At 37.6% G+C, this 26,518-nt stretch overlaps 1 protein-coding gene across 3 annotated transcripts in view; it reads left to right on the forward strand.

Moving 5' to 3' along the window:
• Positions 1 to 25,680, forward strand: part of Gab3 (GRB2 associated binding protein 3) — a 65,726-nt gene extending 40,046 nt beyond the window's left edge. For 2 of the 3 annotated variants that reach the window (XM_020167775.2, XM_074062620.1), the window contains exons 5-11: positions 4,710 to 4,765; positions 5,735 to 5,954; positions 7,984 to 8,065; positions 9,214 to 9,316; positions 20,153 to 20,269; positions 22,459 to 22,568; positions 25,314 to 25,680. In XM_020167775.2, coding sequence (XP_020023364.2) covers positions 4,710 to 4,765; positions 5,735 to 5,954; positions 7,984 to 8,065; positions 9,214 to 9,316; positions 20,153 to 20,269; positions 22,459 to 22,568; positions 25,314 to 25,377 — 752 coding nt within the window. In that variant the 3' untranslated portion in view covers positions 25,378 to 25,680. Of the gene's footprint in view, positions 1 to 4,709; positions 4,766 to 5,734; positions 5,955 to 7,983; positions 8,066 to 9,213; positions 9,317 to 20,152; positions 20,270 to 22,458 lie in introns of all 3 variants that reach the window. The other variant, XM_074062621.1, reaches the window with a different exon arrangement.
• The last annotated feature ends 838 nt before the right edge of the window (positions 25,681 to 26,518 follow it).

Genomic DNA, 26,518 nt, shown 5'->3' on the forward strand with positions numbered 1-26,518 from the left:
TCAAAGTTTTTATCCTATAATCAACAGCTTGTTTCCTCAGAGTCCCAATTTCTTGGCAACCACCATGTTACTCTCTGTTTTTATAATTTTGACATTTTTAGATTCAACATGTAAGTGAGATCATGTAGTATTTTATTTTTCTTTGTCTTGTTTTTTTCTCTTTACATAATATTCTCCAAGCTCATACATTTTGTCACATACAAGAGTTCCTTCTTTTTATGTCTGACTAGCATTCCATTATATACATATATATATAATCGCATATATATGTATATATAAAATTGTGTGTATGTGTGTATGTATATGTATATATACATAATACATTTTATCCATTTATCTATGAATATATTGGTTGATTCCATATCTTGATTGCTATGTATAGTGCTGCAGCAGATGTCTCTGAAAGACTGATTTCATTTCCTTTGGATATATTCTTTACTGGCATTGCTGGATCACATGGTAGTTCTATTTTTTAATTTTTTGAGGAAACTTCATGTTGTTTTCCGTAATTGCTGTACTAATTTACATTCCTACTAATACTGTGTAAGAGTTCCCTTTTCTCCACATTCTCATTACTTTTTGCTTTTTTTTGTCACTTTGATGATAGTTATTTTAACTGAAGTGAGATGATATCTCATTTTGTTTTGATTTGAATTTCTCTGATGATTAGTGATATTGAGAACTTTTTCACACATTTGCTGGCCATTAATATGTCTTCTTAGAAATGTGAATTTAGGTCTATCAGTCATTTTTTAAATTGGGCCACTTTTATTTGTTGTTGAGTCTTTGAGTTCTTTATATATTCTGTATATTAACCTCTTACCATATATATGGTTTACACATATTTTCTGTTTTTATTAGTGTATATTAATTGTACAGAGGGAGTTACCCATGGTATTTAATACATGCATATATTGTACATTGGTCAGATTAATCTCCTCTATTGTGCTCTCTTTTTCCCATCCTCCCTTCCCTATATTTTTCAACAGCTTTTACATATATCCCCCATCATTCTCTTTCCCTCTTTTAACCTCCTCAGACAGTCCCTCAATTACTGCCATGTATATATAAAGGTCCTGATTCTGCATGTGGAAGAGACAACTTTGTCCTCTGAACTTGGCTTACTTCTCTTAACATGATGATGATCTCCCGTTCCATCCATTTTCCTGCAAATGCCATAATTTCATTCTTCTTTATGGCTGAATAATTGCTTACACATATGTTCTACAATTCTGTAGGTTGCTTTGTCACTGTTGATTTGTTTACTTTGCTGTGTAGAAGCTGTTTAGTTTGATATAATCTTACTGGTCTATTTTTGATTTTGTTGTCTGATCTTTTGGTGTTATGTCCAAAAAAATTATTGCCAAGGCCAATGTCAAAAAGAGCTTTTCCTCTATGTGTGCTTCTAGTATTTTGATGATTTCAGATCTCACATTTAGGTTTTTATCCATTTAGAGTTAAATTTTTTGGTGATACTGGGTTTTGAACTCAGGGCTTTGTGCTTGCGAGGCAGACGCTCTACCACTTGAGTTATACCTCCAGCCCTTTTGCTTTGATTATTTTGGAGATAGGATCTCACTTTTTGCCCAGGCTGGCCTGGACCAAGATCCTCCTATTTTAAGTTTCTTGCCATCATTGGGATGACAGGTGAGTGCCACTATGCCCAGGTGAACTGTTTGGCTAGGCTTGCCTCAAACCATGATCCTTCTAATCTCACCTTCTCAAGTAGCTAGGACTACAGGCAGGAGCCACTGGTGCCTGTCTCTTATTGTGGTTTGAATTAGTGTGCATTTCTATGATTCCAGTGATGTTGAGCAGTTTTGTTTTTAATCAGCTGTTCATATACTATTATTATTTCTAGATGATATGACTGTACACAAAGAAAATATAAAATAATCTATAGCTTAGAAAAACTGGATGCAAATCAAAATACAAAACAATTTAAACTTCATGCAACAACAAAAACAAGTCAAATTAAAATGCCATTGACAGTAACACAAAAATAGTAAATACATGAGAATACACTAATAAGAGATATGTAAGACTTCTACACTAAAAACTATAAAACATTATACACAGAATTCAAATAAGACCTATATATAACATGCATAAAAAACAGGCACATCAACCAAAGGAACAGAACAGAGAGTCCAAAAATAAGCCCACAAATACATGGTCAACTGATCTTTGACAAGGGTGCCAAGAATACACAATAGAAAGGTAAATATTGTCTATAAATGGCTTTGGGAAAACTGAACAACAACATAGAAAAGAATGAAATCAGGTCCTTGTCATATAGAAATTAACTTTAAATATCCAGGCAAGGTGACTCATGCTTATACTCCTAGCTACTTAGGAGGTGGAGAGCAGAAGAATTGTGGTTTAAGGCGAGGCTGGGCAAAAAGTTCACAAGATCCCATCTCAACAAATAGCTTCACATGTTGGTGTGCACTGGTCATCCCACGTATGCAGGATACTAATGGAAAAAAGCTGAAAGGTAGGCATTGTTCATAAGTCTCCCTGGGGTCCTAATGGACTAGGTTGGGTTACCTATCTGAATATGACAACAAAAGTGACAAGCAGTAGTAAGGGGCAGAGAAAAGAAGTTTAATCAGTGTCAGACAACTGGCTTGATTGATCATTACCTCAGTTCTGGCTTTGCAAAGTGGTTCTGGAGAAGTCGTTACCATAGTCATCACTTGAAGAGTGCAATCTAGTTTCCCTGAGATGATTACTCCTGCTCTAAGGGTGCAGCCAGAGTTCCCATCATTCCCCCCATTTTAGGATGATCTCATCATGGGTTGATCTGTTCTGAAAGGCTCACCATTGCTTGGGGTTAGTTTTGGTGCTTTGTCATAAAGATGTTTATTGATCAGACTTATTGTTCCTGGAATCCAAGGTAACTGCAGAAGAGACTGACTCAGGAGGAAAACAGGTTAGAGAGACAAAATAGAGCCAGGGAGGTCCAAAATAGAATCAGTGACTGAGCTCTCCTTCAATCCCCTACTGTCTTGATTGCACTGTCATTGTAGAGTGAGTCTTGGAGTCAGTTAGTGTCAGTTGCCCAACTTTGTTCTCTTTCAAATTGTGTATGTTTTGTCTCTCCATATAAACTTTAGAAACTATTCATATACACAAAAAAGCTTGATGTATTTCAATTGGAATTACATTCAATTTATAGATAAAGTTGGGGAAAACTGACATCTTGATGATATTGAGTCCTCTGGTCCATGAATATGGAATATGACTCCATTTATTTAATTCTTTGATTTGTTTAATCAGAGTTTTGTAGTTTTCCTTATATAGATCTTGTAGCATTTTGTTAGGTTTATACCTAAATAAATATATTTCATTTTTGAGGTATGCCAATGTAAATGTATTATGTTTTTAATTCCAAATTCCACTTCTTCATTGCTGTTGTATAAAAATTTTGAATTTTTGATATTAACTTTATATTCTGAAACCTTGTAATAATAGCTTATAATTACAGGAAATTTTTTGTTGATCCTTTCAAATTTTCTATATAGATAATCATATCAAGTGTGAACAAAGACAGTCTCATTTCTTCCTTATCTGTATATGTTTAATTTCCTCATCTTGTTGCATTAGCTAGTACTTCCAGTAATGTTAAAAAGCAGTGGTAGGAAGGGACATCCTTGCTTTGTTCTTGATATTAGGGAGGAAACCTTTGAGTTAGTTCCTCACTTGTAACTATGTTAATGGCTATAAGTTTTTTGAAGATTGTATTTAGCAAGTTGAGAACATTTCTCTCTATTCCTACTTTACCGAGAGTTTTTTTCATCATGAATGGAAGTTGGATTTTGTTCAAGGCTCCTTCTGCATCTATTGATATGATCATAGGAGTTTTCTTCATTAGCCTTTTGATGTGATGAGCTATGTGAATTGATTTTCAAATGGTGTACCAGCCTTGTATATCTAATTCCTTTTATGTGTTGTTAGATTCAATTTATTAATACTTTGTTGAGAAAAAAATTTGTTGGGGAAGTTCACATCTATTTTCAGGAAATATATTGTTCTGTAGTTTTCTTTCTTATAATGTCTTTGGCTTTGGTGTTAAAGTAATTTCAGCTGTACGAGTTACGGAGTATTCGGTGTGCCTTCTGGACATTTCTTCTTTCAATTGACAAACTATTCTAAATTTCATGTCTTATTTTTGCACCCATCTGACAAAGTTCTAGTACTGGATTAGTCTAACTATTCTGTCTTTACATGTCTGTGCCTGAGTCATTGACTATTTCTGTAGAAAATAATATTCACTGATTTATGGTCACAGATCTCAACAGGGCCCTTAGTGCTCCCCACGACGATGTGCCTCCTCTGTTCAACTTGTTCTCACTGCAAGGGATATTTTTCAAGCCTTCTCTCCTCTCTTCAAATCCCCAGCTCTACCTCCACGGTATCTCTAAGCTCAGAAGATTCATATAATAAATTCAACAAGCATATGTTTATTACTTGCTATATCTCTTCCTGACTGACCAAGAGAACCAAAGCCATCAGATAGAAACTTCTTCAAAATCTGGTCTGATTTTCCATCTGTTGGGTTCTTACTGCTCAGCTATACACATGGAAATTATGTTGTTTGTCTGCATCTCTGGAGCTGAGCACAGGCCTTGAGAATATAGGGACTTGGGCCCTAGTTTCAATTGATATGTCCTGCAGTTCTCACCACTCTAGCTTGTTTCTTGCAGCTGACGTAGAAGGCCAATCCTTAAGACACCGAGACAAGCGGCTTAGTTTAAATCTGGTAAGTTTGGCACTTGGGTTGCTTTAAGTTTCAGTTTGACCGAAAAATAGCCTAGCCCTTCAAATCCTTTCGAATTCAGCACCCTGAATTTCTTTTTTTTTTTAAACAGTGAGAAGTAAGTTAACTTTTATTATTATTTTTTTAATTTTAATTTTTTTCTTTTGTTATTCATATGTGCATACAAGGCTTGGGTCATTTCTCCCCCCTGCCCCCACCCCCTCCCTTACCACCCACTCCACCCCCTCCCTCTCCCCCCCACACCCTCAATACCCAGCAGAAACTATTTTGCCCTTATCTCTAATTTTGTTGTAGAGAGAGTATAAGCAATAATAGGAAGGAACAAGGGTTTTTGCTGGTTGAGATAAGGATAGCTATACAGGGAGTTGACTCACATTGATTTCCTGTGCATGTGTGTTACCTTCTAGGTTAATTCTTTTTGATCTAACCTTTTCTCTAGTTCCTGGTCCCCTTTTCCTATTGGCCTCAGTTGCTTTTAAGGTATCTGCTTTAGTTTCTCTGCGTTAAGGCAACAAATGCTAGCTAATTTTTTAGGTGTCTTACCTATCCTCACCCCTCCCTTGCAGCACCCTGAATTTCTGAGGGCTCTTCCAGTCTCCTCTTAAGACTTTAACTGGTTTGGGAACTACTGGACTTGGTGTTCCATAAGGACCCTATGAGTTCTAATAGTCTTCACCTCTGCCTACTTGGGCAGCTAATTAATGTACCACATTATACTTAACACATTTGCACAAATTAAAAACATTCAGTTTTCCAGGATCAGATCTAGAAGAGTTGTCACCTATACCCACAGGAAGAACTTTAGCTAGAGGCTTGTCTGACTTTCTTGAGGAAGTTCAACATTATTCTTGAGTAATTTGGAACTGAAATTATATGCACAACCTTGGTGCCTACTGATAGCAATTTCTATGATGGGTTTGTAGTTCCTAACTTGTACCTGTTCTCTTGCAGCCATCCAGATTTTCCCCGATGTACCCCACAGCTTCAACCAGTGCAGAAGATGGCTATGTGCCCATGAGCCCCAAGTCCACTGCCTCTGGTCTTGCACCACCCTGCAGTCAGGATGACTATATTCCAATGAGCTCAGGAAGCATCTCAAGCCTGCTTCCTGAGTTACCTGCAGACTTGGAGCCTCCCCCAGTGAATAGAGATCTCAAGCCTCAAAGGAAAGGTAAGTCACTTAACCAAGCCTGCTGTGCTGGGGAAGGGAGAAAGATTCCCTCCTAACTGTACTTAGGAAGGAAGTGCTAGAGAAACCATCCCAACAGCTGTAAAGTAGAAGAAAGAAGTGACTGAGCTAGAATGGGAAGGGCTGGGGGCACACTGCTCTCCCAGATTGTCATGATGAAAGAAGTCAGGGACTTTGAGGTACCGTGGACCTGAAAGTACAGCCTACAAAGCCAAGTTCATTCCAGAGGGCTCATCTTTGGCTGCTTCCACATTCAGGAAAAAGTGATGGTGAATCAGAATGGATCCCACCCAGCATCTCCTCATTTAAACAACACTTGAATGTAATCACAGTGCCAGCCTTCTGGAAGGCAGCCAAGAATGGCCTTTGATACTAATTCTTTAATGTCCTACATAGTCAAGTACAATGTATCACTTACTTTTCTATACATGTCCATCAGCAGAAGTGATTGGGGATGCTAGAGGACTTCAGCAACGAACACCTTGTCTCCTACGCACACAGGGCAACTTTTAACTTCTGTGCTATTACTGCCAGCCAGCCTTTCTGGTCTGCTAGGCATCATGAACGGACAAAGAGATAGAAGAGGGAAAGAGAAAGGGCAGGTCAATGTGACTTCTTATTCTTGCCCACCCACAACTTCCCAGTAGGCTGTGTGATTACAAGAAAGCATTTACTATAATAGCCATGATCTCTGACACTCCATGTGATCTGCCACTTCAGATGGCCAGACCCAGGGCTGCTAACTAAGTCCTCTACTCATGTGTGGTCCACTTCAGTCACATGCCTTGAGTTTGAATCAGACCACATTTTAAGAGTATTGGTTCTATGTGTAGTGCTATGCTAGTCATTGTGTGATATGCAAACATGAGGTAGCAAGGAGAGTTATTCAGTGTGATGGGGAGGAAGACATATAAAAAACACCTGGAAAAAAAGAATTATGAAGCAAGTACTAAATAGAAGAACAGACTCTGTCTTAGGAAGTACAGAGGAAAGAACTGTCTGTACTGGTCAGAAACAATTTCATAGGGGGCTGTTTTGCTACTGAACATTTGAAATGTGACCAATGTGACTGAGGAGCTTTAATCTTATTGTTATTTAATTTCAATGCATTTGAGTGTATGTAAATGTAAAAATAGCCATATGTGGCTAGTGGTCACTATTTTTGAAAAGTGCAGCTGTATATGACCCAAAAGAAAGGTATTTGATGGACTTAGCGCTGGACATTTAACAGGTGGGTGTAAGGAGGGTTGGGTTCTGGGATGAATACTAGGGTCCAGGCAGGAGAGAGCAGGTGGTAAAGCCTGGAGGTAGTTGGGTAAGTCTGATAACAGAGTGTTGTGCTGCCAGGAGAGACCTTCTCTTCAGGAACTGAATGACTCATGTGCCCTTTCCAGCTTAGCCACTTGCCCAGGCCCAAAGCACCTGGGAAAACAATTGTGTGGTAGGAATCTCATTGTCCTAGGATCTGGTGACATGGACAGGAATTAGGAAGTCTCTACCCATGTAACCTAGGGGAGGAAGTAGATATGCCACTGAGGGGATTGAGCTGAGTTGTGAAGATGAATAAATGGAGACATGTGGAAGAATATTTTCGGCACACAGTGGTCTGGAGGTAGATAGTTTAGAACCGGCTGACCATCTCTGACTCTTAGATGAATGGAGTGTCTGGAAGGCATTTGTATTTCTCAGGGTCAGAGACTTTTGTCTGTTTGGTTCATACTATATCTCCAATACCTAGAACTATGCTTGTCAGGCAGTGAATTCTCAATAAATGTGTGTTGACTAAATGTATGGCCTTGTTTTTGTTACCTCCAGCAGGTAACAAGACCATTACTACCAGGGAGGCAGGGAAAAGTAGGACGGTGAAATTCACACTCATCACCAGTGCTTCCTTTTATTAAATTTGGGGCTGGTATGCTAATCAATGGAATGTTGTGATTTTACAGACTCCAGATTCTGGCCCTGAACTCCTGAGAACTAACTATACTGGATACTGTTCATTGTCTTGCAGCACGGCCACCTCCCCTAGACCTGAGGAACCTCTCTACCATCCGGGAACACACATCTCTAACTAGGACCTGCACTGTGCCTTGGTAAACCTCTGACTGACACCTCTGGTCTTAGTTAGACCTCTTGTGGTTGAAGCGTACTTGATCTTGTTTAAGCCAAAGGAGTAGCTGGGATTATTAGTGAGAGCCAGAAGTGGGTTATAGAGCACAAAGGAAGGAATATGACTGGGTTTTTCTAGGATTCTGGAACCAAGAAGTGAAGCACTGTTGGGAAGTCAAGTCATCTTTTCTGTCCTTCTGTCATGTCTGCTCTGCCTTCACATCTGCTCTTTTCAGAACTCTTTACCTCATGGCCAAACATAGCTGTACCATAGCTCCCAAGCTTGTTTATATGCTTCAATGCCAATGCCAACAAAGATGGGCTCCTGTTCAATCCCAACTCAGATTTCCTGGGAAGACAGAGTTGTGTAATTCTGTCAGAGTGGAATAAGCTATGGCCCAGGAGGCAGGGTCAGTACCAGAGGCTGGGCTTCCAGAAGTCCAACTTTGTGAACAGGGCAAGAAAATGGAGCTTTCATAGATGAAAGGATAGTTCATGGTATGGGCAGACAAACCCAAAAATGTATCTGAACCCCTCACCTTAACACTTAGAAGTTGCATTTTCAGAATCATAAGGCTGGCCTGGGAGTTTTTGTGATTCACTCCAAATGTCACAGGACACAATAACTTTGTAAAACAGAATTCTGCAGTGACTGAATTTCCAGGAAAAGCTGTAGAGACACTCAGCCTGTGCTTTGGTCTCAGGAGTAGGATGGAAATTGATCCTCAGTCTTATTCTTATCCTATCACAGTAATGATCACACTGTCTTATCTTTTCCTGGTTACTTTGAAAACAAAAAGACTGGAAAGAAGTATTTTCTTTGCTAAATGATAAGTGTTTTCGTTTGTTTTTGTTTTGGTAAATTCTCTGTTTCTAGAAAGCTCTTAGTTGTATCACATGGATGGAGGGCCCGGGAAAAAAAAACAATTGGGAGCCATTTGTTCCAGAGTGGGACAGAGCTGCTGGGAAGGAAGTCTCTGTTTCTTCAGGAATTGCTTGGGCCGGAAGGAAGTTGTGTCTGGAAGAGGAGGGCTCAATCCCCATGGGGCCATGTCAGTTCCTGGCTCCTTTTCATAGCAGCTGTAAGACATTGCTTTGACCTCATCTATATTTTTTATATTTTTGTTCTTAGCAATCGAACCAGCTTTCTCTCTCCAGAAAGAAATGATATTAATTCTGCAAGATTTTTTGCCAATCCTGTTACCAGAGAAGAGGAAGAAAGCTACATCCAAATGGTAATGCTATATTTTCACATTCTTTTTCTTCTCCCAATCTATAGTCTTGTGAATTCATTATAAAGAAAACACATCCCCCAGAAATCTCTGTGCAAGCTTAAAACATTCACTTGATTGTAAAACCAGGTCACAGCTTTTCTAGATTAAGTGTGAATCAATTTAAAGCTGGTTTCCTTTCCTGCAATATTAAACTCTTCATACCATTTTGAGACCATAGTATTTCAGGAGAACCCAGGGCTGAGGCCTGTGTTATGGGAAAATGGAATGCTAGCAATTCTTTCCATCAAGGCTATGGTGTCCTGTTTGATCCCAATAGGTATGTAATTCCTTGGATGTCCAGAGTTTAGACTGTGAAAACACACATATTGGAAGCTCACATTTATAAGAATATCTGCCTCTGAATCTTTCTAGTGTGTCGTAGCCTCTGGAGACTCCTGCTATAGGGTCTTTCTGTAGATCTGTGGGGGGATAGAGACCTATCTCTACCCTATGATATATTGTAAGCACTTTTGTAAATGTCACAGTGTACCCCCAGTACAACAATAATATAATAAAAATATACAAATGGTATTCTGTAGAACTATAGAAACTTTAGAGAAAACTTCAGTATGAACTTAACATTTTGAAAGGAAGATGATGTACAAGGCACTGTGAATGTATACTCTTGAGAAGACAATCATATTCTCCTATACATGAGGGTAAAATGCAATTGGAAATCTTAAAAACTGTAATCTCCATGAAAGCAATAATTAAATGCTTCATTTTGTCTTCTTATTTGATAGAAATTGTGCTGTAACCATATGCAGATGGAAAGTGACTCATATACAAATCTTACACTTAGTAATGGCCCTTGGGAAACTTCTAGAAGAAAACACTCCTGTAAAGGATACTGAACAGCTGTGCTTTGTCTCCAGAGAATAGAAAAGGGAAATGAACCTAAAACATAATGGAAGCAAGTGCAGAGTCATTCCAGACACCAACAGTTTACTTCTATCTTTGAGATTGTGAGAAAGACCAGGCATTTCATTAGCAATACAGTTAAGAATTGATTGCTTGACTACGTTGATAATTTGTGGTCAATGACCGCGTGAATTACTGAGAAACATGACACAGCAGTTGATGAGCCAGGAACTTGTGCTGAAGGTAGTTATGAGGGATGTGCCATGTAAAAATGTTTAAGGGTATCTTATCTCATTTAATTGTGCTTACTTAACTTCAGAAACAAATAGTCTCAAATGACTTTGATTTATGTTATTTCACCTTGTGCCACACAACAGCCCAATATGGTAGTCAGAACTAGTATGCTTTGATTTTGATTTTGCACATAATCATATACATTAATTTTTTCTCTTTGAGGAAAATTTCTGATCTGATTATTAAAAATTAAGGCAGGGGTTTAAATAAAAGTTTTGTTTTATTGCTGTACAAGTTTTGATATAGATCTTTTAAATATTTGTGAAATTATAGAAAACTGAGAAGAATAAACATAATTTTAATGTGTGATTTCTTCTTTATCAGTTTTTTAAGCCCTATAATTTCAACAGTTTTGTGAGGTTTTTATAGTAGAAGTCTAAACTCTTAAACCTCATGTTAATTTTTATTATGGTATTTTATGTTTTTAAACTTTTTAATCACACAGTGAAATTACTCTCTTGGTGTTCAGTTTCATGAGTTTGAATGTATACACACACACACACACACACATATATATGCATATATGTATATATATTTCTGTGACCACCACAGTCAGCATACTGAACAGTTCCATCACTCCCAAATATTCCCTTATGCTACCTCTTTATAGTCACACTCTCTCTCCACCCCTGGTCCCTGGTAACCACTGACTTGTTCCTTATCACTGTAGTTTTTCTTTTCAGGGAATATGGGGAATCATATAACACCTTTGAGGCTGGCTATTTTATTTAGAATAATGTCTGAAATTCATCTAAATTGGTAAATGTATCAATAGTTCTTTCTGATTTATTGCTGAGTAGTATTCCATTTTTTGTATATATCACATTTTGTTTTTCCATTCACCCATTGAAAGACACTTAGATTTTTTCAAGTTTTGGGACAATTAGAACTGTTATTAACTAATTCTTTTACAGTATTTAAGAAATATGTATTACAGTAAAATATATGTTGATAGTTTTTAGTTAATTTACCATTTTAACCATTTTCAGTGTACAATTCAGTGGCATTAAATATATTCCAATGTTGTATAGTCCTCACCACTATCAATTTTCAAGAAATTTCTCATTATCTCAAACAGAAACTCTGACCCCATTAAACACTAACTCTCCTTCCTCTTCCCTCAAGCCTCTGGTAACCTCTGTTGTACTTTCTATCTCTGTGAATTGCCTATTCTGGGTCCCTTATAAAAAATGTAATTCCACAATATTTGTCCTTTTGTGTTTGCCTTATTTCATTTAGCATACTGATTTTAAGAGCAATCCATATTGTATCATATATAAGAATTTCATTCTTTATGGCTGAATAATATTTAATTGTATGGATATACCACATTTTGTTTATCTATCCACTTGATGGACATTTGAGTTGTTTTTAACTTTTGACTGTTAGGAATAATGGCACTATAAATATGGGGGTACAAGTACATATTTGAATTCCTGCTTTCAATTCTTTTTAATATATACCTGGAAACTAAACTTGTGGATTATATGGTGTCTCTATGTTTAATTTTTTTGGCAATACTGGGGTTTGAACTCAGGCCTCACACTTGCTAGGCAGGTACTCCACCACTTGAGTCACTCCTGTTTTGTGCTGGGTATTTCTTTTGAGATAGTGTCTCATTTTTTACCCAGATTGGCCTCAAATCATGATCCTTCTGATCTCTGCCTCCCAAGTAGCTAGGAGTATAGACATGAGCCACCAGTGCCAAGTCTCTATGTTCAATTTTTTAAAGAACCACAAAACTTGTCTTCTATACTGGCTGCACCATTTTACATTCCTGTCAGCAATACACAAGGATTCCAGTTTCTCTATATCCTTACCAATACTTCTTATTCTCCTCCAACCTTTATCATAGTCATCTGTCAATATGAACTAGTATGTCAATGTGGTTATCATTTGCATTTCTCTAATGATTACTGATATTCAGCATCTTTTCACGTGCTTGTTGGCCATTTGTTTATCTTCTTTGGAGAATTGTCTATTCAAGTATTTTGTCTATTTTTAATTGGCTTGCATTGTATTGTTTTTAGGCGTTTCTTATGTATAGTATGAATATTAATCCCTTATCAGATGTATGATTTGTAAATATTTTATCACTCTTTAGGTTGTGTTTCCCTGTCTTGATACTGTCCGTTGATGCACAAATTTTTTTTAATTTTATTATTCATATATGCATACAAGGCTTGGGTCATTTCTCCCCCCTGCCCCCACCCCCTCCCTTACCACCCACTCCGCCCCCTCCCTCTCCCCCCCACCCCCTCAATACCCAGCAGAAACTATTTTGCCCTTATTTCTAATTTTGTTGTAGAGAGAGTATAAGCAATAATAGGAAGGAACGAGGGTTTTTGCTGGTTGAGATAAGGATAGCTATACAAGAAGTTGACTCACATTAATTTCCTGTGCGTGGGTGTTACCTTCTAGGTTAATTCTTTTTGATCTAACCTTTTCTCTAGTACCTGTTCCCCTTTTCCTATTGGCCTCAGTTGCTTTTAAGGTATCTGCTTTAGTTTCTCTGCGTTAAGGGCAACAAATGCTAGCTAGTTTTTTAGGTGTCTTACCTATCCTCACCCCTCCCTTGTGTGCTCTCGCTTTTATCATGTGCTCATAGTCCAATCCCCTTGTTGTGTTTGCCCTTGATCTAATGTCCACATATGTGGGAGAACATACGATTTTTGGTCTTTTGGGCCAGGCTAACCTCACTCAGAATGATGTTCTCCAATTCCATCCATTTACCAGTGAATGATAACATTTTGTTCTTCTTCATGGCTGCATAAAATTCCATTGTGTATAGATACCACATTTTCTTAATCCATTCGTCAGTGGTGGGGCATCTTGGCTGTTTCCATAACTTGGCTATTGTGAATAGTGCTGCAATAAACATGGGTGTGCAGATGCCTCTGGAGTAACCTGTGTCACAGTCTTTTGGGTATGTCCCCAAGAGTGGTATTGCTGGATCAAATGGTAGATCAATGTCCAGCTTTTTAAGTAGCCTCCAAATTTTTTTCCAGAGTGGTTGTACTAGTTTACATTCCCACCAGCAGTGTAAGAGGGTTCCTTTTTCCCTGCATCCTCGCCAACACCTGTTGGTGGTGGTGTTGCTGATGATGGCTATTCTAACAGGGGTGAGGTGGAATCTTAGCATGGTTTTAATTTGCATTTCCTTTATGATGCACAAATTTTTTATTTGATGAAGTCAATTTTATCTTTTTTTCTTTTTTTGCCTTGCCTTTGGTGTCACAGCCAGGAAATCATTGTCAAATCCAATATCATGAAGATTTTCTCCTACGTTTTCTTTTAAGAGTTTTATAGCTGTAGCTTTTATCTTTAGGTTGTTGATAGTTTTTAGTTAATTTTGTATTGGAATAAGACTTGAATTTAACTTTGTCCTTTTGGATTGAGCTTCCAGTTTTCCCAGCACCATTTGTTAAAAAGAATGTCCTTGCCCCATTGAATAATCTTGGCACCATTGTTGAAACGCAGTTGACCACATATGCAGGGGTTTATTTCTGAGCTCTATTATATGCATCTATATTTATATGTCTATCTTTATGCCAGTGCTACAGTGTTTTAATTCCTGCTTCTTTGTAATAATTTTTAAAATTAAAAAATGTGACCTCCAAATTTGTTTTTCTTTTTCAAGATTAACTTGGTGACTCAGGGCCCTTTAAGATTCAATGTGAATTTCAGGACTTTTTTTTTATATTTCTGCAAAAACATTCCATTGGGATTGTGATAGGTAATACCTTGAGTTTGTAAATTATTTTGAGTAATATTGTCATCTTATATAAAGTATTCCAATCCATGAACATACATGTCTTTCCATTTATTTTTGTTAGTTTCTTTTCTTTCCTCAATGATGTTTTGTAATTTTCAGTCTGTCTCCTTGGTTAATTTTTTTTGTCTTTTCTTTTTTGGTGCTGGGATCAAACCCAGGGCCTCGTGCATGCCAGGTAAGTGCTCTACCACTGAGCTATAGCCCAGCCCACCTTGCTTAATTTTATTTTAAACTATTTTATTTTTTGATGCTATTATAAATGAAATTATTTTTAAATTTCCTTTTGAGATTGTTCATTGTTAGAAGTGCAACCCAAATGAATTTTTGGTGTTGATATTTTATCCTGCAAATTTGCTAATTTTATTTTTAATTTTTTATTGTTTCTGTGGAGGATGTTTAGGGTTTTCTGTACATAAAGTCTTATTAGCAAATAGAGATAATTTTATTTCTTCTTTTCCAATTTGAGTATATTTTACTTCTCTTTCTTGTCTTACTGCTTTGTCTAGTGCTTCCAATATTTTGTTAAATAAAAATAGCAAAAATGGGTATCGTTGTGTTGTTCCTGACCTTAGGAATCTTTTACAGGTTTTTGTGTAGACATAAGTTTTCATTTTTCTAGGACAGTGGTTCGGAATCAGGGATGATTTTTGTCCTTTAAGGAACATTTGGAAATGGTTAGCGATACAGACTGAGGCAGAATGGGTAGTGTTACTTGTTTCTTGTGTGTCCAGTGGAACCTCACGACAAAGAACTATCTACCCTCAAATGTCAATTTGCTGCTGTTGAGAAACTGAGTCATAGGATAAATACCCAGAATTGGGATTGCTAGTCATAAACTATATGTTTAACTAGGTCATCAGGGTGTATATTTAACTTTATGAGATTCTATGTAAAGTATCTATATTTATACTTTATAAGGTACTTTCTAAAGCATACTTTATAAAATATTTGGGGAAAAGTATTACATAGTGACTGTACCATTTTGTACCAACAATTAATGAAGGTTCCAGTTGTTCCACATCTTTGTCCACATGCTTGGTATTACCAGCTTTTAAATTTAGACATTTTAATAGGTGTGTAGTGTTATCACAGTGTGCATATATATTTGTGCATCTTTAATAGCAAATTATGTTAAACATCTTTTCATGTGCTTTCTTTTTATCCATATATTTTCTTTGGTATCTGTTCAATATTTTTTCCAATTTTAAATCAGGTTGTTTGTTTCCTTACATTGAGCTTTGGGAATTCTTTATATATTCTGCAGATAAGACCTCCAATGAATATATGATTTGCAAATATTTTCTCTGATTCTAGAGTTTGTCAATTCTCTTCTGTCTTTTGGAAAGAAAACATTGTAAAATTTAAATCCAACTTACTAATTTTATTTATTTCATGAATCGTTATCATGTCTAATCATAGTTCATTAGGATTTTCTCCTATATTTTCTTTTGAAAGTATTTTTGTTTTAGATTTTGCATTTAGGTCTATGATACATTTTAAGTTAATTCTTGTATAATATGTAAAATAGTCAATGGTGATTTTTTTTTGCATATGGATGTCCAAATAGTTCAGTATGATCTGTTGAAAAGACAGTACTTTCTTTATTGAATTACACCTTTGTAAAAATTAGCTGGGTGTATTTGTGTATATTCTCTATTCTGATTCATTGTCTACCCCTTTGCTTATGCCAAATGGTCTTGATTATTGTATATTGTAGAGTAAGTTGAGGTACTTTTTTTTTTGGTGGTACTAGGGTTTGAACTCAGGGTTTTGTACTTGCTAGGCAGACTCTCTACCACTTGAGCCATGACTCCAGCCCTATAGTAAGTCTTAAAATCAGAAAGTGTATTTTTTCCAACTCATTTGTATTTTTAAAATAGTTTTGTTATTCTGCTTCTTATGTATTTCCATATAAATTTTAGAATCAGCTTTTCTTATCCATAAAAAAATCCTCATGAAATTTTTTAATTGAAATTGCATTAAATCTAAAAATAAGTTTAAGGAAAATGTACATCTTTGCTATGCTGAAATTTTCAGTTTGTGAACAAAGAAGTATATTTCTTCATTTATTCATATTTTCTTTGATTTCTTTCCTCAGAATTTTAGAATGTTAACATTACAGATTTTTTTTGTTGGTAGTAGGGTTTGAACTCTGGGCCTCATGTTTGCTAGTCAAGTGCTCTATCACTTCAGATACACACCCAGACCTTTTGGCTTTCATTCTTCGAATAGTGTTGCATTTTTGCCTGGGCACCTCCAGTGGACTGTGATCCTCCTATTTACATCCCACAGTAGCTGGGATGATAGGTGTACACCACCACACCCAGCTTTATTGGTTGAGATGGGGGTCTTGCTAACTTTTGGCCAAGGGTGGCCATGAACCATGATCCTCCTGATCTCTGCCTGGACATGATCACTATGTCTAGCCTAACATATAGATCTTATATATGTTTTATTAGATTTTTACCTAAGTAAAAATATTTACATTCTGGTGCTATTCTAAATGGTATTTTTATTATAATCATTAATGCATCATGCCTGAGTCAATATCTTGGTGTTTTCCCCTAATGGTTTGTTTCAAGTCTTATATTAAAGTCTTTGATGCATTTTGAGTTGAGTTTTTGAACAGTGTGAGACATAGGGATCTAGTTTTAATCTTTTTTTCTGGTGGGACTGGGGTTTGAACTCAGAACTTTGCACTTGCAAAGCAGGCACTCTATCACTTGAGCTACACCTCCAGTCCATTTTGCTCTGGTTATTTTGGAGATGGAGTTTTGTGAACTCTTTGCCCAGGCTGGCCTCCAACTGCAATCCTCCCAATCTCAGCCTCCCAATTAACTAGGATGACAGGTGTGAGCCACAGCATCCAGCTAGTTTTACTCTTCTACATGGAGATATTCACTTTATCCAGCATCATTTGTTATCACCAACATATGTGTTTGGTAAAATCCTTCTATACCTTGTTTTTTCAGAGCCCTTATCATTAAGGAAAGTTGAATTTTGTCAAATGTTTTTCTGAATCTATTGAGATGATCATGTGATTTTTATTCCTGATTCTATTTATGTGCTGTATAATGTTCATTCATTTGCATATGTTGAAGCATTCTTGCATCCCTGAAATGAAGCCATCTTAATCATGGTGTATGCTCTTTTCAATGTGTTCTTGGATATAGGTTGCAAGTATTTTGCTGAGGATTTTTGCATCATATTCATCAAGGATATTGGCCTACGGTTTTCTTTTTTGTTCTCTCCTTATCAGCTTTTCATTCCAGGGTAGTATTATCTTTGTAAAATCAGTTTGGAAGCATTCTTCCCTTCTCTATAGTTTGGGGAGCGTTGGTATTAGTCCTTTAAAGGTTTGTTGGAGTTCAGCAGTGAATCTGTCCAGCTCTGGACATAAAGGAAATAAAAATTAAAGCCACATTAAGATTCCACTTCACTTGTGTTAAAATGGATATCATCAAGAGCACAAACAATAAGAAATGCTGGCAAAGATGCAGGGAAAAATAAACCCTCATACACAGTTGGTGGGGAAGTAAATTGTACAACCAGTATAGAAAGCAGTATAATAATTACTCAAAAAAACTAAACATAAAACTACTGTATGATCCAGCAATTCTTCTGGGCATATATCTGAAGAAATGTAAGTCAGGATACAATATAGACACTTGCACACCCATGTTTATTGCAGCACTATTAACAATAGCCAAGCTATGGAGAAAGCCCAGATGCCCTACAACTGATGAATGGATTAAGAAAGTGTAGTATATATATATATATATATATATATATATATATATATATATATATATAATGGATGGAATTAGAGGACATCATGTTAAGTGAAGTAAGCCAGGTTCAGAAAGACAAAGGCCACATGTTTTCTCTCATATGTGGAAGATCCAAAAGATAAATGTATACACAAATACAAACATGATCACACACATACACACACCTGTGTGTATATATAAAACCATGTTTGCAATAGTGGAACTGTTCAATAGGAGTAGGAGCAGGAAGGAGAGGAAAAGAGGATAGAGAATGAACAATATCAAAATATATTTCATCTGTGTAGGAAGAAAAACAATGAAAACTGTTGAGTAATAGAGGGTAGGCAGGAAAGGGGAAGGGAGAGTAATAAAACGGGTTAATCTGATTAAATTACAGCATATTCACAGGTAAAATATCATCGTGATCAATGACTATGTACTTTAAAATGAAGGACAGAATTGTAAAACAGGTCTTGTTAGACAGGACTACTACTAGGAGGGGGAGGGTGAATGAGTAAAGGAGGATGAATATGGTCAATGTACTTAGGATACTTATATGTAATAGAACAATGAAAGCACTGAAATTGCTTTAAGTATGGTGGAAGAGGGATGAGGGAGAATAAGAGAGGGGGTAAATCTACCTAAGGTATATTGTAAGCATGTACAAAAATATTACAATGAATTCCCTCATACAACTAATATATGCTAATAAAATGTTTTTAAAGAATATAGAATATTTTCTTAAACTGTAAAACTATATATAAATAAAAAGTGTTGTTAATATGTAAAACAAAATGTATTATCTTACCAAAATATATTATAAAAGTTTTTGAGAAACTTTATAGCTGATTTGAAAATGTATATATAAGATCAAAGGGCTAAGAATACCCAAGAGATTCAGGAAGAACAAAGAAGATGAAATATTTTGTACTAGTTAACACCAACAATAGGCAACAGAGTAGTCTTGCTACAAGGGTAGACCTATATACCAACAGAATAGAAGAGAAAGCCCAGAAACACACCCAAACTAATAATGGATCTTGATCTGTGGATGGAAAGAGGCTATATTACTGGAGAAAGGACAGTTCTCAACATGAAGTAACAACAAAGGAACACGTTAAAGCCAGGTGTGGTGGCTCACACCTATAATCCCAGCATGCAGGAGACTGAAGTAGGAGGTCAGCCTAAGATACAGAGACCCTGTCTCAAAAATATTAAAATTTAGAAAGGAACAAAGTGTACCTCTATCTCATCAACATACATTGAAATCAATTTAAGTGAGATTATTACTTAATGTGAAGGTTAAAACTTTATAATTTTAGGAGACAATGTGGGAAAATAAATCGTGACCTCAGCACAGAGAGTCTCTGAAGAAAATGCAAGTGCAAGAACCTCTCCTCATTTAAGAAATAGCATGAAAAGGCAAGCCATAGACTGCAATGGCTGTCTGAAAATTATGTGACCAATGCATATTTACTCATCAAGATACATGAGGAAGTATTCAGGAAAACTAAGACAAGTATAAACACTTCATTACAAAAATGAGCCAAAAACAAGCAAAATGAAGCCAGAAACATAATAGGCACTCCACAGAGGAGAAAATAATAAATGTCTCTTCAACATATAAAAATGTGCTCAAGGTAGTTAATAATAAGGAAAATGGAAAATCAAAAAAGGTATTGCTTCACCCATCACAGGTTGGAAAAGAGTTGAAAGGCCCAACAATACAAAGTATTAGCTGAGATGAGGAGCAGCCAGGTCACTGGGAATACCTTTCCTAAGTATATTTGAGGTTCTCAAGAGTTAAGCCCTGAAGTATCATGGGCATGTCAGATCCACAAAATTAATACTTTGGGGGATGATTTTGGCAAACCATCTCTAGTAATGATATAGTTTCATGGTGAAGGCTGAACTAGCTGTATTATTTTTGAAATGCCAGCTCTCAATCATATATGTGAACAGGTATGCTCACGTCTCATCAGATTACGGTCTTATGATCTGATGGCAGCTGCTCAGATGAAGCTAAATGTGCCCTCTTTCCCAGGGGCAGCATGGTTAGACATCATTAACCAGAGACCTATGAATGTTGATTCCTAGGAGGAGCACAGAACAATCAACTCCCTAAGCAGTGGTGCTCTTACCTGGACAAAGAAATTCAGCCTGGATTATTTGGCCCTGGACTTCAACTCAGCATCACCAGCTCCTGTACAGCAGGTAAGAAGGACTTTCGGTCTCAGAATTCCCAGGTGATTCCACTTCTGCTTAGACTTTTCTCATTACCAAAGCAAGCGTGTTCTCTTTAGGTATTGTGTAATGAAGAATATTAAAATTCACCTTAATCTTGCTTCCCATAGACAATGAAATCTTGGTGTATTTTTTTCTGGGATATATTCTTTGGGTGCATGTATATAGATAGGTGTTATATTCATGCTATTCAATTTTGGACCCTAAAAGTTATAGAAAAAATCCTCAGGCAGAGATGAGGGTAGGGCACAAGGCTCTCCAGACACAGGAAGGGCTGGTTTAGGCAATACATAACAGCCTAGAAAAGAGCTCTAAGTTGAAGTGAAACTCATCAGTAAAGGTCCTTGAATATCAGGTTGGGCAGTTACAACTTCTTTGTGTAGTATTCTCATTTGCAAAGTAAGGAGCAGAAATAATAACCAAGGGCCATTGTGAGGACTGATGGGATTAGTCCCAGTAAGAGATTCTAACCATTTGCTAATATCATCCACTTTACAGTGTAAGTCATGGAATGAGTAAATTAGTGAGAAAGGGATGCTCACAATCCAAGCAATGTCTAACAGTTGTGGAGAGTGGATTATGAGAAACCTGTGAGAACTGGACATAAGCAAGGCGAGATGCAGCTTAATTGCTGTTACCTGTAGGCTGAGATAGGCACAGCCCTGGTCACAAACAGGGAAAAGCATCTCCTAAGATGTTTACATTCAGAGAAGCAGGAACACAGGTTTCTCTTGTTACAATGTCACACCCCTCCCCGAGAGCCACTGCTCCACCCCATTTACCACTGTTTATAAAAGACCCCCTGAAGGAAGAAGAGGGCTTTTACCTTTTGTCTTGGGTTTTTGCTTTTGGCTTTTGGCTTTTGGCTTTGACTTTGGGCTTTTTGGTGTGGGAGGCTTTTGGAAGGGAAAAGATTTGCTGGAAAAGAATTGCTAAAGGGAAATTGCTGAAGGGAAAAGATTGCTGAAGAGGGGTTGATAGAAACTCTGTACCGAGAACTTTAACATAAGCCTTAGAAAAAGTAAGCTAAAGAAAGAACTTTATACATAGGCTTTAGAAAAGCTAAGCTAAAGAAAAGCCAAATAAAACATGGGACAGTGCAAGTCTAAGGACCAAGACTTTAATGCATATGCAGTTTTTAAGTGGCTGTTGTTTGTAAGTCTGAGCACAGAGGCTTTAAGGAAGCTAAAGAGAGATGGGACAGTGCAAGCCTGGGGGCAAAAGACTTTAAGAGCGATTAAACTAAAGAGTACCTGAGAGCAAACATGGGACAGTGCGAGCCTAAGGAAAGAGGTTTTAAGCAAGGTTTTAAAGAAGACTTCAGAAGCAAGGTTTTACAGAACTGCAAGGAGTAAGGCCTTAAAGAATAAAGACAGAGAAAGCAATGAGGGTTGTGCATCTCCACCAGAGCACCCAACACACTTGACCCCACTTTCTTTCTGTCTGTCTATTCTGTGTCTTTTCTGAATCTCCAGTCACCCCCAGTTAGCCTCAGTTAGGTTCAGTAATAACAAGGGAGGGAGAAAGTTTGCTCCGACAAAGGAGGAAAAATAGCTCCCTCCAAACAGTGTATTGTTACATGGGAAAAAGCATCTTCTGAACCAAATGTACAGTATGATTCAATTTATGTGTTTGTTTACATTCCAAAAACTTAAACTGGTACTGAAGAAATGCTGGCCAGAAGGGTAGGAGTAACAAGGACAAAAGGCACATTAGACAGTTTGAATAGACTATGCACTCAAAATAACCCACAACTCTCAGTTGCTTACAGAAACAAAGGCTCTTTCAGTTGTTGCTCCTGAGAAAGACTTTCAGGCCGGGCCTTTGTGTTCCAGGTCATCTTTAGTCCAGGGCTTTTGGCACAGGGAAGAGATTGCAGGATTATAAAATGCCTCTTTTCTCCTTAGGATTGGCATATGTTGCTTTCATTCACATTCTATTTGTCAAAGCAAGTCAAATATCTAGAGTAAAGAGATGTTTTCACACACACACAGACACACACACACATACACACATACATAAATACATACAGTATAATGCTTTTGCAGGAAGGAAGGGCCAGCAAATATTTAATGACAATGTAATCTACTAAAGAAGGGTAGATTTTCCTGAATCTTGAAATTAAGATGTAATGAAAACCTTTTGTTGTCTCCCTCCAGAAACTTCTTTCAGAAGAGCAAAGAGTAGACTATGTCCAAGTGGATGAACAGAAGACACAAGCTCTCCAGAACACTAAACAGGAGTGGACAGATGAAAGGCAATCCAAAGTGTGAGGGGTGTGGGCTTGGGCCAAGTATGAAACAGGGAAGTGTGAGGATTGGTTTGCATTTTTTCACTAAAAACACACCAGTGGTTAACCCAGGTCAAACCAAGAGGGAATGTGTAGTTTTTGTAGTCTTGGCAAAAACCTTTGGGAGAGGGAACCTGTTTATGCATTGAATGGAGAAAAGAAGGGTAAGGTTTCCTCCTGAAGGTATCTGAAGGAGTCTAAAACCCTGTAACCCCAAACACTGGAGCCTCATTCATTTCTCCTGCCTCAGGCTCCACAGTTATAAGAGGACGAGATGTAAAAATACCATTCATTCAAGCAGGGCAGGAACAATAAAAAAAACTGAGAGAACACTTTTCTAAATATTCTGTGTAAAATATTTAAAATAGAGTATTTGAACCAAATGTTAGAACCAGTATTGCTATCAATAGGATAGCATTATTTGCCTTCAGTACCTGAAATTATGTCCTTCCTCCTGTACTTGGATCAGAATCATAAATTATCCTCACAAAGGGGCCCCTGGAGACTGTCTTGTCATAGCCCTTGAAGACAGTTGAGGTGATCAAATCTAGCAATGGTGGCAGAACCTGTACTTCCTACTTAAAGACTTAATCAGGCCAAACATTTCTGTTCCCAAAGAGATAAAATTCAAGCAATGATCAATGGATCCCAGGCTCCACGATGAGCATATTGCATGGCTGCTGGCACTAAGGACATCATGTTTGAGTTTAGCATTCTGCCGTTGGCCTTTTCTCTGCTTGCTTTTGCGTTCATCTTCTCATCTCTTCCTCTAAAAGACCTCAGAAGCTAGGCATGGTAGAGACTGTTGCTCTCACTTTGAAGAGAAGAAAACTGAGAACCAGAAAAGGGAACATTGCCCAAGATCACCCACAGAACTGAGACACGGAATCAGGCTTAGAGTTGTCCAGTGTGCTAATTACAAGCTCATTCCACTATCTCATACTTCCTCTGAGGATGCTGACACAATCAATCAATTGGGTCAGCCTTGAAGACCTTGAAAACACAAGATAAGCCATCATCCCTTCTTCCTTTCATAGGGATTTGAGCATGTGCTTTTATATTTGAAAGATATCCAGCAAGGGTCTCTGTGTAATGTTCCACCGGAACTCTAACATCATCAGTAATTAGAATTAGAAATACCTCCTGGTGATCAGTCTGAAATCCATTCTGGACCACATGGTCTCCTATACAGTCAATGTGTTTCCCTGCCTGTGAGCTGACTAATACTGGTAGAGGAATTCTTACCACCTAAGGGAAGATATCCTGTGATGGGTCTAAGCTTCAAAGTGATGGAAATGATCAGAAAAGAAATTAACAATGAGCTCTACTATCAGGTTTCCTAGCCAGTTTTTCTCTTCTGCTTGAGAAATGATGATGTCCTCAGAGAGTAAACTATCCTGCTTTGTAATAGGAATATTGGAACCTCTTCCTTTATGGGTTCTGAGGTCCAGGAGACCCAGCATGAAGGTCTCGGTTAGACATAGAGTTTTATTTAATGTCACTTCTTGAAACCTTCAGAGCATCTATAGGCAGGTGACATGTCTCAACAACTGGGAAATAAACAGATAGTATGTCTTAGATATGAGGATGGATCAAAAAACAGCCCTATGACAGTCAGTGTAGCTCTGGCAGTTGTACACTTTGCTATAGAATTTCAGAGTTTCAAACTTCCCCCAAAGGTAAGTAAATGCCAATATCTTGGTTTTTCAGACCATACAAGAAAGTCATTTTGATTTTCAAAGCAAAAGATTCAGGTTACATCATGTTCTTGATGGGACAAAGTGGGAGAAGTTGCAAAGCACTTTAAACTGAGTTCAGGGTCCTTCATGAGCCTGAATGGAGCAAGGAGAAGGCTTCTTGATCCCTGCACCTCATAGCCATCCCCATGTCACAGCACAGGGGCCAGAACCTGTGAGGGGTGCCTTTTTCCCCTTGTGACTGACAGTCACAGAATCTCAGGCAAGAAACCAGGGTGCAGACTGCCATTTCCCATTGATGTAGCTTCCCCATGTGTGAGGTACTTGTGTTTAAATCCTTGATGCCTGATAAAGGCTGGTGCAGAAAAGTTGTAGCCACAATGGTCAAGAACCACACAGATTGAAGATAGAACTGATCAGTAGTGAAATGTCACTCAACTGACAAAAAAAGAAGGCAAAGAAAAAAGGGAGATCTCCTACGAAACATTTCTAAGAATGTATTAATGTGCCATGAAGCATTACACACATGAATAGTATGACCTATTTGGATGTGGCTAAAAACAAGAATGGTCTAAATAGGCACCGTCTACATTAAAGGTATGGACGGCAATAGAGATCAGAATAAGTTAATTTTTTAAAGTTGGTATCATCACTCATTTCCAGGGTATATGCAGTTATGTCTTGCTTTGATAAAACTGCTAAAGGATCGCTGTGCAAAAGCACAGCATCAATGAAACAAAGCATGGGTTTTTGAGCTGACAGCAGCATATTCTCCTGAGAATGGCACCTTTACGAGAAAATGATGCCAACAAAATCTTGTCTTCTGGTGGAAATAAGCAATGTATATGTAAGAGAGGGCTGTGCTTTGGACCAAGGGCCTGGTGTTTATGACAGAAAGGGTAGTACAGACCTTTGAGTCAAGTGCACCTAGCACATCTGAAAGACTTGGGAATCAATATGACTGGGCAATGCTGTGATAATCCAACATTGTTTTCTGTTGCTCCTTTTTCTTTCATTCCTGGTGCAGGATGGGGCACAGAGGAGGGTCTCAAGCGTGCAAGTTGGGAAGGTCACAAACCCAGGAATGCTGAGGATTTCAGCTTTCCTTAAGGAGCCAGTAGTCCTTGGGTGCAGCACACAGTCTGGCTATAACAGCACAAAGCAATCCAGTTGGAGTCACTGTATGGGCCACTGCACTGTGGAGCAGGGGTTAGCTGAATCATCATGGCCAATAGGCCCGAGCCCAAACTGAGCACTCCTTCAGGACTCCCTTCCTTTTCTTAATGGTCTCTTCAGCCCCCATTCATATTATATCTGTACTTACAATCACGCTGATTTTTCAAATTCACTTTGCATTTTACTGTTTGATTTCTGGAGTTAATAAAAGTCTTATAACATGGAATCATGACTTAAGTTCTCTCTTATTTTTTTGTTTTTTTAAATTTTTATTAGGATATATTTGTTGGGATTCATTGTGACAATTCCAAATAGGCTTATATTGTACATTGGTTAGGTCACCCCTACTGTCTCACCCGTTAACCCCCTCCCCACTCCATGTAAAGCATTTGCAAGAAGTTTCTTTGTTCTATTTCATATAGTTATATGAAGTCCATCAACCTATTCCATCACTTTAATCTCCTCCACTCATCCTCCCTCCTCCCATAAGTACCCTCCCCCACTGTACCTATGTTACAGTCCGGTCTTTCTTTATGAACACCTAAATTGATGTCTGAAGGGGTTTCTCAGTGTATCCTGCTGTGGGTATACTTTACTTTGGTCTGTTCAGCCCCTTCTGTTACTTTCCCTTACCACTTCCCTCCCACTCCCATTTTCCCACAGCTTTCAATACATATCCTTATATCCTGTACCTTCTCAGATGTTATGCTTTATAATATTGTTGATGCTCTATCATTTTCTTTTCCTTTCTTTCTCCTTCCCCGAGATCCATAGAATAGTTCCACTGTTACAAACATGTTCTACATCTGAGTTTGAATGTGATAATGTTTATTTTTGTGTCTGTGTTTATCTTTTGGATCTATCTTTCACATATGAGAGAAAACATGCAGCCTTTGTCTTTCTCAGCCTGACTTACCATGATGTCCTCCAATTGCATCCATTTACCTTCAGAGCACATGTTGTCATTATTCTTTATGACCAGATAAAACTCCATTGTGTATATATACCACATTTTCTTGATCCATTCATCAGTTGTAGGTATCTGGGTTGTTTTCG

The sequence above is a fragment of the Castor canadensis genome, chromosome X (genome assembly GCF_047511655.1).
Source record: "Castor canadensis chromosome X, mCasCan1.hap1v2, whole genome shotgun sequence".
Taxonomy (NCBI): domain Eukaryota; kingdom Metazoa; phylum Chordata; class Mammalia; order Rodentia; family Castoridae; genus Castor; species Castor canadensis.